Source organism: Dendroctonus ponderosae, unplaced genomic scaffold, assembly GCF_020466585.1.
Source record: "Dendroctonus ponderosae isolate FM_Combo_2020 unplaced genomic scaffold, Dpon_F_20191213v2 Dpon_F_20191213_1, whole genome shotgun sequence".
Classification (NCBI taxonomy): Eukaryota; Metazoa; Arthropoda; class Insecta; order Coleoptera; family Curculionidae; genus Dendroctonus; species Dendroctonus ponderosae.
In genome coordinates this window covers 54,930,469-54,943,341 of record NW_026017110.1, presented here as the reverse complement: position 1 = coordinate 54,943,341, position 12,873 = coordinate 54,930,469, and the positions used below count along the sequence as shown (strand labels likewise).

Below are 12,873 nucleotides of genomic sequence, written 5' to 3'. Positions count from 1 at the left end.
TAGTCGACGTATTTTATTTCATATCTAAAAGTAGCATTTAAAATAGGTTGTACCGTAAGAAAATTTTTATTACTTATTACGAAAAAACTATCGACCATTGCGGTCTTTTTCATAAATACGTTTTCTAATTTTCATATGCACGTTTCTATAACGATTCATTTACAGTACCTATCTAGATACCGTAAGAGGTGTGTTCTTAAATTGAATCTAGCACAATTTAAAAAATGTACAATCAGTATATTTATATCTAATGTTTAAAAGCAAATTGGTCAAAATAGAACAACGTTGGAACGTTTAAGCCAGAATGAGACAAATGCAAAGCCCATAGATTGTTTAAATGTTAATATAGCCGACATAAATATAATAATTAAAACACGATTAGAAGTAAAACTACTAAAATTATTAGAAAGGTAAAATTTGAAACACGATATACTGTGTAATAATGTTAGATGGAAGTTTTGATAAAGTACCTACTCTACTTCTAATTTGTAAATTAGAAAACGGGTTCGGGTTATCAATTCATACTGCTGAATGTGAGAAAATACCTTCTTTCTAACACCCTTTAAATATTTCACACCAAATACCCAAATATTAAGGCACATATAAAAATTGGTCTTTAAAGTTTAAGAGAATTCCGATATTCGATTGCAAACAAAATTTGGAAGAACGATATAATTTAACGAAAACTTAAAACTATATCGATCGTGTACCCTAAATATTTTAATTTACTTAGGCAAAAAGCAAAGATGAAATAATTGTACATAGAATGATCTAGAAATGGCGGAAAATTTAGATTTTGATCTAATTTTCCATAAAATCACCTCTCTTTATAAAACAATTTACGCTTCTTTGTTGCGAATTGAACTTTTAAATCTTTTCAGGCAAGAATGGTCTTCGAAACACAATAAAGACCTCTCATCGAATTTTTGAAAGGGAAAGAAATAAACAACTTAAATCATTTGATGTTGGCAAAAACAGATATCTAATCAATTTCGACAACTCAATAGAACTTTGGTTTTCGCAGACAATGCTTGTAAGGTATTTTCATAGTGGAGATTAGTCAACCCGTTAATTATGAAAATTACTATTAGATAAATTTTCTGTTTCGAACGAGGAATACAAATAAATATTAAAATATTGTCAAGAACTGTTTAGGTACAGGTTTGTGCATATTATGGTGGGAAATTCTTACATAGACAAACACGGAATATTTTGGAATGTTTTAATTATAATAAAATAATTAATATTGTCAAACCTTTCTTCAAATTGTTCTTTTAATTGTTTTTAGTATATTTCTAAATAAGAAAATGTGGATTGTTAACTTTGATAACGTAGCTAGCACCATACTTAAATTTGGACATCATATTGATGTTTTGTTTTATGGATCCTAAAAAATTAATTTTATTAATTAAGTTAATTTAAAACCATTTTTGGGCATCGACGTCTCTGCGGATTTTCAGAACAAGCTTTAGAAAATGGCATTTCTTCAAAAATTTCAAGGAAAAAAGGGTTTTATATTATGCTTGCTGAATACATTTTGGTATCATTTGATGGGTTCTTCTGAGTTATCAGATACGTGTGTTTTTTAATTCCTCTAAAGCGTGTTTAGTTTATTCGTTAAGAGTTCATAATACATTCATAAAGTACATTAAGAAAAAGGTACTGTTACTGTTGCCGTAAATAATTGATAACTTAAAAAATCAACGTAGTTCAGCCGCATTGGTAAATAGGTCACTTTTTAAACTGAACTTTTCCATGAAGTTTACTTAACTTAATGCACGCAAGTAATTTTTATAGTGGTGATTAGGAGGCCTGCTACTTGAGTGCAGATCAGTAATGAGAATTGCTATGCAATTATTAAATGCAGGTATTGTCCATATTATGGTGACGAATTCTTATACAGACATACGTAAATTTTATGATGAGAACATTGATTTAGTCAAGGTTATCTTGAAATTGTTCTTTTAAATGTATTTTTGTATATTCTTTTATTGGTCATACAAAATAATTGAGTAATTTGACTATTGGAAATCGATGTCTATGTGGATTTTCCGAAAAAGCTTCAGACAATTAAATTTTACCAAAAATTTCAATGAGAAAAGGGTTTGAGACTAAAACTGCGTAGTTTTTTGCGATTTAGATTTAAAAAGATGCTTGCTCAGTACATTTTCCCATCATTTAATATATTCGGCCCAATTATCATATGCGTGTTTTTTATAATTCCTCTCTAAATCGTATTTGTTTTATTCAATCAGCTTCCATGACAGTATTATAATGAAAAATTTAAAAAATATATTGTTTTTCCTGGCGTTTGATCGCTTGTAATTTTTAGCCTAAGGAGTAACTGGACATAAATAGTTGAGAACTTAAAAAATAAACTAGAGCGTCACTTACTCTACAGCTGCAGTCGTAAATAAAGCTATTTTTAAAGTAAATTTAACTATTCACTTTATTTAACTGCGACTTATTGTAGATTTTGTATATTAAAAGGACATACACCATATTCTCAAGAAGTTATTAAATACAGGTATGTATATTATACCAGAGATCCTGTGATGACGGCGGATTCTTACACAGACAAACACCGCATATGTTATGGTGTTTTATAATTGTAAAAATAAAATAAATTTAGTCAATACGTTCTTCAAATTGTTCCTTTAAATGTTTTTAATATATTCGCAAATAAAAATGTGTTTTGTTAATTTTTGTTAACTTAACACCATACTGTCAAGAATGCATTTAACTGAAATGCATGGTCTTAAATATTATTTTCAGTATTAAAAAAAGCAGGAATTTAGATATCGATGTCTAGGCAGCTTTTCGCTGAAAGCTATAAAAACTGATATTTTTCGAAAATTTTCAAGGAAATAATGGTTTTAGATTTTCAGTTTCTTAGTTTATTTGCGGCTCTTATTTAATATGTTTAAAATGCTTGCTGAGTACATTTTGGTATCATTTGTTTTTTTTCCATAATAGTTTTATAAAACAAAATTTTAAAATATTGTTTTCCTTAGCCATTTGACTAAATCAACCAGAGCGTATACGCTCTATATACGCTCCCATATAATATCTTACTCTACAGCTGCATTGGTAAATAGGAAAATTTCTAAATAAAGTAAACTTAACTTTTCCATTCACTTTACTTGACTCTGACAAGAAAATTGTCAAGCATATTAAGCGTTAAACATAAAAAAAAATTAAACAGTGCAGGAAAATCGACAAAAATCACTTTGGATTCAAGATTAAAGTAAAAGAAGATATTTGATCAGGTTCCATATCATAATAACAATAATATAATAACAATTTAATAATTACTTACAGCAATCCTCGCCTCATCCACACTTATAAAGCGCTTCCCTTTTAGAAACGAATTTAGGAATGATTTGAATAGATGGCAACAGTGCGAAGCCTGCAATTGGTTAAAGCTCGGAGCAAACCCGGCCGGCCAAGAGAGCGTGCGCCGTATTCGGCTAAACCGGGCGCTGTTGCTATGTTTCTTTTAGTTTAAAGAGAATATTGACCTTTTCCTTGTATCTTTTCAAAAAACCCCGATGAGCAGTGTTGATGTTCGTTTAGAAAGTTTCTCAGGAAGCCTTAACGCAAAGCAGGAAATTCATGTATTGTGTGTTTTTTGTGTTGTTGGGATGGAAGGATGATTTTAATTCATCTTTTAGGGCATTATATAAATATATTTTTTTTTAATTAAAAAAAAAATTGAATTTGAATGAAAAGTTTTTTAAGGTTAAATTCAACTCAATAATATTCAGTTGAATTATAACTGTAGCCAATTTATATTTTAATACTTCACTAATCGAGCAATTTCTAGGTAAATGTCTTAGTGTGGTCTTTCTCTATCCTATCCTCGTTCATTAATCTGGGTGTATATGGGTGGATTTTGCAAGCTAAAATTAATAGCAAAGGTGTGTGCGCTCATATTCAAAAATAATTCGACAAGAATGTTTGGAAATTAATAGTTTAATTTTTCTTTAATTATCATTTAAAATGTCGCTTTTAATTCATTAGAAATGCTTCGGTATTATTTTAATAATTTCTTTATAGTTGTTTGATTTTCTGAGTTCACACCAACGGGCACGATGGATTCTTTTCTATTCAGTGATTTTCTGAAAATTTGCAATCAGGGAGTTTTCTAGATATTCGGCAACCCCGAAATACATTGACAAGTGAATCGGTTTCCCCCTCTCGCAACCCCCGCCATATCAATATTCAATGTTGTAGTTGTGTTTGTTGTAGCTTTTGGGTGGTGTTCACACTAAATTAGTAAACACGTTGCTTCCAGTTTAATCAGTTTTCCGAATTAACTGTGTTAATGACGACTCGTGCCGCGTAAGCCATAAAACAATGGTCGTTCGGCTTTCACTCCAAAGGAATACAATGAAGAAACCGCTTTAATCGAACTATTTCGGATCGAAAACCGACTTGTCTAGGATGGGCCATGTATTTGTTTATATTGCATCTATATTATGCGGTGCGGTTTTGGGACAAACATTCACCGCTTTAGATAGCACAACAACAACAAGTTTTACAGAATCAGCTACTCCCAAAAGTGCCCAGGGCATTGACACCTCTAATCTTAATATTTCAGTTCCAAGCCCTCCCAGGAATCTCACTGTAATAAATGTTACTGATACAACTATGACCCTACAGTGGATCATTCCTGAGCAACCCAATGGAGTGATAAAGGGCTACCGGATTTATTATGATGATGGAGTCAACACATTATATGTCACGGATAAATCGGACTTAGGAGAGTTCGTCAAAACATTTGTCCTTACTAACCTGGGTAAGTCTCTTATCTATTAATTTATCTCACATTGGTAACGCATAATTAGTAGCTAAAGGATGTTACTTGCAATTGTAATATCCCTGCTAGTGTCATTGACTAATTAATTCCAATTAACTACAATATAAATTCATTGGAGCAATATTATTCCTAGGTAAGTAGGACACAAAATTCCCAGCAATTGGGTATATTAAAAAATAACAAAAATGTATTTATTACCATGAAAAAAGAGCGCAGCATCATGTAGCTATTTTTTATCTTACCAAGTTTCATCCTTGTATATCTGGTTAAAAATTATATTTAAAGTTCTATCTTGGTATCTATCCAGGCTGATTAAGAAAATAATTAAGCCAAAGCCAGTATCGGCAACATTCATTTATTTGGGGCTAATTTGCTGCTGCCTTTAGCATTGCTGCTGTGAAATAATAAACCAACGTATTTTTGATAAAACTCTTCCAATCTCAACATAAATTAATTCCGAATCCAATCTTTCATATGAAATACGGTTTTGGTAAACTGTATTTTAATTATAATTATAGACGGGGTGAATCAGTTTATAGGACAGCAGTCATTTCATAGAGCACTTTATTTTAAGTGAAATTTGTCATGTGAACCTACAAATTTACCTAAAAACCCAAGGGTGTCAAAGTTCTTAATTTTTAATGGTGGTTTCCTCCAGTAGTGCGCCATTCACCACTTATTTGCATACATTCAACTCTATTTATCTTTTACATTTTTATGTAACTGTTGACGAGTAATTTGGAAAACCCTCCAATTGTTTTTCACTTGATCAAAACTTTCGAGAAATAAAAATCTATGAGCTTTCTTTTGAAAAATTCTCATTAATAAAAAACGTTCATTCTCCATTTACCAATCTACTGTAAATTTATATAGCCAATAAAAATAATTTACATCAAATTTTATTGCTATAGATGCAAAATTGCAACCGATTTCAATTTATCAACATATGAATAGAAATATGTTTGTTTTTATTCAAATATAATTTCGGAGAGGTTCAAATTACTCCTCAAAGGTTACAATTGCGGTAAAAACGTAAAACTTTTCAAATTAAACGCGGAATTCAAATGGTTACATACAAGCGATCAGTGGGGCACCATAAAATTTTATGAAGGGTTAAAATGGAGCAGACCACCGAAAAATTATTACAGTGGACATTTTGAAGTTGTGTACATTATGTCAAGAGTTCTGGGCCATCATATGTAATCTGGAGTGAAAAATGAATATATTACCTCATAAATTATAGGAGCGATTGCCGTAGTCCTAATATAATAATAAATTCTGGAAAATATAAACTACTAAATCCTGAGGTTTCGTACATTCTTTCTTCAACACAAAAACTCAACGGTAGCAAAGTCAGTGGAAAAAGGTGACAGAACATTGATATTTGATTTAATTTAAACCAAACACAATAGTAGGTACCTAAATACAAATGTTGGCGCAGACTATGAATTTTTGACTATAAAGTAAAAAATACTTATCAAAATATTTAAAATATTTTCTTATCTGGTAATTGGCATAAAATAACTATTGTAAAACAACGCTTAATTTATGAGAAGATTCTGATTCTAAAAAAGGAACATTTGTGTGTATTTCTAAACACAAATTAAATTGTAAAATTATTAAATCAATGTGAATTAATAAACCAAAGTGATGTGCAGCAAAATATTCAAGTCTGAAAATAAACAACAAAACCAAATACGGTTTTACCAGAACTTATTGTGAATCAACTGCAATATCTTCATGAGAAGTACTAAGTACTTATGAAATTAATAGCACCATTAGAAAAAATGAATAAACTTCGGTAATGGTCATATAACTTTTGTGATCTATAGTTCAAAAAAGGAATAACATAGCTGCCGAAGATTAAGAACTGCTATTATATTATTCAGCCATTTAATATTCGTTTCTCATTTTCAACATTTAATTGACCATAGTGTGAAAGTAATAATCTTAATTCTGAAAGTTTACTTTTCATTGTTATCAGTTAAAAGTCCCGAAATCAGCTGCGAAATTGGCCCGTAGAAGAATAATCTGCTAAAGTCACATGTCACATACACTATCGCAATATACAATATAAGGATAGATTAGATTTTAATTATTAACGCCTAAAAAGTGAAATGAATATGCGTGCTTCTAGCATGAGTAAAAAATACCCACTAATTAATATTTAACATTCTTCATTTTTTAGTATGGTGTTTAGTTAGGAAGTAAATACGCATAAATTAAATAAAGTGAAAGCTCACTTGGGCTTCTCAAGAGGTGCAAGTCGTTCCAACAACGAATTCATTAACACCAATACGTGAATGTTTTTAGCTAATCTGATACGCATCAGAATTATCTTCAACCACAAGTTGTGATTTGAATTTGCAAATGCGGGAAAAATTGGCTTTCGAAGAAACGTTAGTTAGTTTGGATATATCTATGAAAAATAGCGAACCGTTAACTAATAATCGACATTGAATAATATATTATAACATACTAAATAAATTCTAGTTTTTTTGTGTACCTAACTGTAAAATTATATATTTTTATTGGCCAAACATACATAATGTATGGAACTTTCAAGTTAGTCTTAGTTCTCATTAAAAATGTATTTTTAAAAAAGAACTCCATTTAATATTTACATTGGCTATAGCAAACTCAAGCATTTTAAACGCAATTTTGTTGCCTTTGAACTTCAATAATTCAATTGCTATGAAAAAAGCATTGATACAAATATTCTCATTTAAGATCTTTTAATATGGTTCATTTGCTTAAATGTGTTATAATATATCCTTTTACATTATTTTAAATTCAAACTAAACTCTGGGACTTTGCCCGTATATTTCATGCTGATAATTGAATTAATGGTAATTGCATTGAAGTCATTTCAATTATTATCAGAAAATTACATTTCCAAATGCATATGTGTAATAGTACTTAATATTAAGCACCGTTCAAGCATTTATTAATGATGGTGAATTTTCCTTCTTTCGTCGGCTCTTATCCACAGTAAAGTAAATATTTTCTGATCGCTTCGTATAAAGAAAACATTTCAGTTCTGTTCACGTACTAGAATGTACTCAGATAGCACCTGCTTCTGTGGCTATTTGTACTAATGTGTATATATAATGTGTTTGATACTAAAAGAAAATGCGCAACTTGAAACATTTGAGGGGATAGAAACAAACTTAAACTGAAGCAAGTATCTTATTTGTTTCCTTTTTTGAACTTTTCTATTCATTTACAAAATAGTAAAATGACTTCAGGCATAGAACAAATTGAATGACAAATTATTCCATCATAGCTGCTCTAGCAGGTTTCAGAATTGCGACATGCATATATTTTCGCATTATTTAGTCAATGATATCAGCATTACTATTCAAAGACAAGAGTGTGATTGGAAGGAAAAAAATTACTACGTTGCTGCATATTGACTATGTATTTTTGTTATAGTTCCTGACAAAAAATATGCTCTCAAAGTTAAATGCTTCAACCATCGAAATGAGGGAAACTTCTCAGAGGTAACAGTGGGCCGCACTGATATTAAAGGCCCCAGTCCTCCTATATTGACAAATGTTTCATGCGAATATAATAATTCCATTCTGGTGGAAGTTAGTCGACCAACTACTTCTCTCGGTGTCTTTGATGAATATTACATTGATGTATATGAAAGTGGTCTTCTCTATAAAAACATGATACTGCCTACTGAGAAGGGATTCCTTTCTGCATCGGTAAGAAATATTGGGGAAAAATATAATTTTACCAAACTGTGTATGCTCTTTATTTCAGTATATTTTCCGTAACGTAACACCTAGACTTCACTATAGTATTCAGGTTTACGCCGCAGCTCGAAGCGGTCGTACCGGGAACTACGTGATAGGGGAAAAATCTCGGTTCAAGACAGTATTTGTTACGGAAGGTTGTCATGTGACTTCTGAGCCATTTACTGAGTTATGGGCTGGGATATTAGCTGGTTTTTTGTGTGCTGTCCTCGTACTAGTTCTTGGAGGAGGATCATATCTAGTGTGGAAGTGAGTCAAATCGTTTCTAATGTTATCAATATTTTGATGCTAATGTTAAGATTTTAAATACCCCTGAGCAGTTTCTCGCTAATAGGAACAGATCACGTGCGTTATTTAATTATATATTAATTGCTAGCATTTCCATTGGATTGAAAGTGAAAGTGTTGTCAGTTAAATCTGGCGAGAGCACTCAACTCAATACTCAACAGAAAATGTATGGCCTCCTAATGTTGTTTGTTATCTAAATGAGTGTGAATTTGTCGGATAAAATTCAAAGCTGAGAGCGATAATACCTATTAGCGGCTTTGATATTAGACATGCGAGACAATTGATATAATGTACATAATAGTAGTTGTGATAGTTCTTTGGCATCAGCTGGTTTAATAGTTACAATATTCCATGCCAGTACCGACGCTCAAGAAAATTTGTGATTCTTCAAAATGTTAGTGAAAACAGTCAATCGGTTTTTATTCAAAAACTAAAAAAGTTAGTATAAATACTCCTCTGTTTCCTTTAGTTGTCGGGATCTTATTATTATATGAAATTTTAATTGCCGATCAATATGCAATCTAATTTTCTTTGGTAACGCCCAACTAATCCTTTTTTCATTCAATGCTTGTCATGATGTTACTGTTAATTAAAGTTGCACACTTCAACAAGCATGATCAATGTCAGGTTACTTAGTCAGATAATAAAATTTACCAAAGTGCGTCCCCTAGATAATTAAATTTTCTAGTACTTGACAATACGTAATCGCCATTTTTCTACTTGGTTAATATTTGGTTGAAAAAATTTACAAGATTGACATAAAAATAATTATAAAAATAAAATAATGAATAATTTAAAGCTACATTTTCAGCAAACCTGTTCTATGCTAGGTTAGCAACCATAAATAATGGGAATACAAATTTCGTTGCAAAAAAGTGATTAGCTTGTAGTATTTTTCACACGGATGACTCACAATGACTGTAGCTGAAGCAGAATGAATGGTTCATTGTTTAACTTTAGATGGAATCAGCTATGATACTCATAAACAATAGCAGTTTCAAATTCCACACAAAATAAGGGTGGTGCTTCTGCAGTTTACCAGATCCAATGCAGCAATAAATATTATCTCGTAAATGCGCTTTTCAAAATTCTTCATCAAGCTTCTGAATTGTTCTCTGAAGTATGGAAAATGTTTTACTGGTTCATAAAGGAAATACATATTTTCAAGTAAATAAAATTACATATTTATTAAGACGATAGCCTTGTTGTTCTGCAAAATTAAAACATTTATTAAGAAAATTTAAATGCTATTAGCTATTCAAAATACGTTCTGTCTTTAATTTTATGCATGTACAGGGATACACTTGTTTCATAAATGCAAAATATGTTGTCGTGTAATAATAGTTATATGAATGTTACAAGGTTTAAAATACTAGCAATTTGGTTTCAATTCATGTGACATTATTGAATACATTTTACGTACATTTATGGAATGATTAATCACCGGTTAATCTCTTTACTGTCATTGTTTAGATACGCAACTTTAGTAGCTATGACAATGATCAGGTAAGTTATAAGCTGTGAAAAGGGAAGTTTAGTTGGAACGAACGAAAGTGATAAAATATTTAAGTATATATATATATATATATGTATATATATACATATTAAGTTTTAAAAAATAAGTGTTAAGTCAATTTCATCAAAGCTGGCTAGCTGCAGATAAACAATTATTGTGTCCTTCAAAACAAACAATTGCATTTTTGCCAGCGTCTGACTTAAATCATTTCAACAATAATCACAGACATTTATTACGCGCACCATTATATTTTCTACATTGTTCATGACGGAGACTTAATTGGAAATGGTTTTTATTCCAACGAACATCAGTTGTTGTGTGCAGAGTTGTGAATGTTTTCCATATTTCATTATATAATTGTGGTAAATAAATATGTCTAGGTAGGTAAATCAATATCTTTCCCTGTTTGACATTAAGTGATCTGTTCCTATACTAAACCAGTGGAATGCCTAAGCTCCTCTCATTTCGATTGCAGTTATTTTACGCTTTTATTTGCTCGGCCGATAATAACCAAATACCATTTGCAAAAGTTTGTGTTTATTTTCTGTGCGAATATGCAGGATGTTTCATCGTGATGTGAGAATAATTTAAGGAAATACAATTTTAAAAGAAATTGTTTCAATATACAGGGTGAGTCAGTTTATAGTAGCAGGACTTAAACGATCGACAGAGAAGGCAATTTTAAGATGAAAATATCATACAAACATAAATTGAAAACTGCTTCGTTTTTGAGATACAGTGTGGCAAAGTTCACATTTTATTTGAGTTTTTTTTATAATTTACCCAAATCTGAGATACTGTAATAAAATTCGTTATTCTACGACTTAATCACAGTACCACATTCAATATGTCCAATGGCACCACATGGCCCTAAAATTTAATGTTTAAATAATCATAACATGTTGGTCAAAAATAATTTTTCGTTCGTTTTTACGGAAGAAAAGTATTCTTGTTTGAAAGCGCTAACAATAACCGTCTTCAAGATTTTTCCAAAAACTTTGTATTTGCAAATTAATCACAAAAAGTAACAAACTTAAATTTAGCAATTTTAGGTTTCTAAAGTTAATTTTAAATTATTGGATGTATTATTTCGATAAGTTCCAGAATATAGAATTTTAGTACATTATCTTGAGATGTGCGTTAATTATCAAAAGAAATAAAATTAAAAAAAATGTTAAACCAGGGTGGCAACCTGTATCTCAAAAACGAAGCCATTTTCAATATATGTTTGTATGATATTTTCATCTTAAAATCGGATTTTCTACCGACGGTGAAAGTCCTGCTACTATAAACTGACATCTTGTATTTTTCGGATATAGGATTTTCCGCCTGCTATAGTCGATCTTGAAAATGGCGAAAAATGGTTATTTTAGTACATATTTAGAGCTAATTGAACGATGTTTTAGAGTGATCATGTGCTTATGTCCTTCAATGAAAGAAATGTAGATGCCCTGCTGTTAAGGCCCATAAGAATTTCTATTCTGAACACTACATTTATTTTATTTAATGTTTATTATCATATAATTAATAAATCGAAATAACAATTGTTTTGGCGAGTACACGAATTTTTCAGAAACAGTTACTTAAACATGGCAGTCGTCTAGTGAATGCTTATAATTTTTTATTTGATATGTTTTAATTATAAATTAGTCCTTTATGGAAGCTAATGAGATATTTTGCCAAATTTTACATGGAGCATTTTTTGTAGCAAGTTTGAGCATCGACATCAGTAGGGACCAGGAACTTTACACACATTATGAAACGTCTCGTAGAGCGTATTTCTTCAAGATGATTTGCATATATGAAAATGTTTAATTGGCAAGAGCAATGTTAGAAATTGACCAGTACGGCATATGTTTAAATCGCGGAAATCTTCAAGAATTAAACACTTTCGCTTTGAACAATATTTAGAAATTATTTTGGTTTGCATAAATTAATATACAAAATGTTGTCGAGTCATAGCAAGCACATCTAACCGCCGTATTTAATTGCCTGAGCTGAGATCGGAGAGTACTTGTGCAAACAACACATTTTTAAATAATGAATTAGTGCTTACTAACTTAGGTATTCCACATTTACAAAATATGTGTTTACCCTTGTCTCTTGATGAATAAGGGAAACGTTCCGTAGATCTATAACAGTCTTTTAATATCATTACTTATACTTATTTCAAATTTTTAAGAAACTTGGAAAATATTTTACTTCAGGTACCTGTTTATTGAATGTATTGGTATTAAAAGACTAAATTGAATTATGTTATGACAATTGTTTGGTTCAGACCTAACTCAGGTTTTTTTCACACAGCAGGGCTTTCTGCAAATCCCGCCATAGAGCTAGACAATATACAGGGTGTTCCGTTGAAGAAACTATGAATGTTCATAATGTCAATCAAACCATGACGAATAATACCCAAACCCAATTTAATAATATACATACTGTCCATGTCAATCATAATCATGTAACTGACATTCCTATTGTTGTCT

General features: G+C 30.8%; 1 protein-coding gene across 4 annotated transcripts in view; it reads left to right on the top strand.

Moving 5' to 3' along the window:
- LOC109537920 (tyrosine-protein phosphatase 99A) overlaps positions 1-12,873 on the top strand; it is a 298,832-nt gene that overhangs the window by 278,739 nt on the left and 7,220 nt on the right. For all 4 annotated transcript variants that reach the window (XM_019904885.2, XM_048661512.1, XM_048661513.1 and 1 more), the window contains 3 exons: positions 4,604-4,801; positions 8,258-8,535; positions 8,594-8,835. In XM_019904885.2, coding sequence (XP_019760444.2) covers positions 4,604-4,801; positions 8,258-8,535; positions 8,594-8,835 — 718 coding nt within the window. The remainder of the gene's footprint in view (positions 1-4,603; positions 4,802-8,257; positions 8,536-8,593; positions 8,836-12,873) is intronic.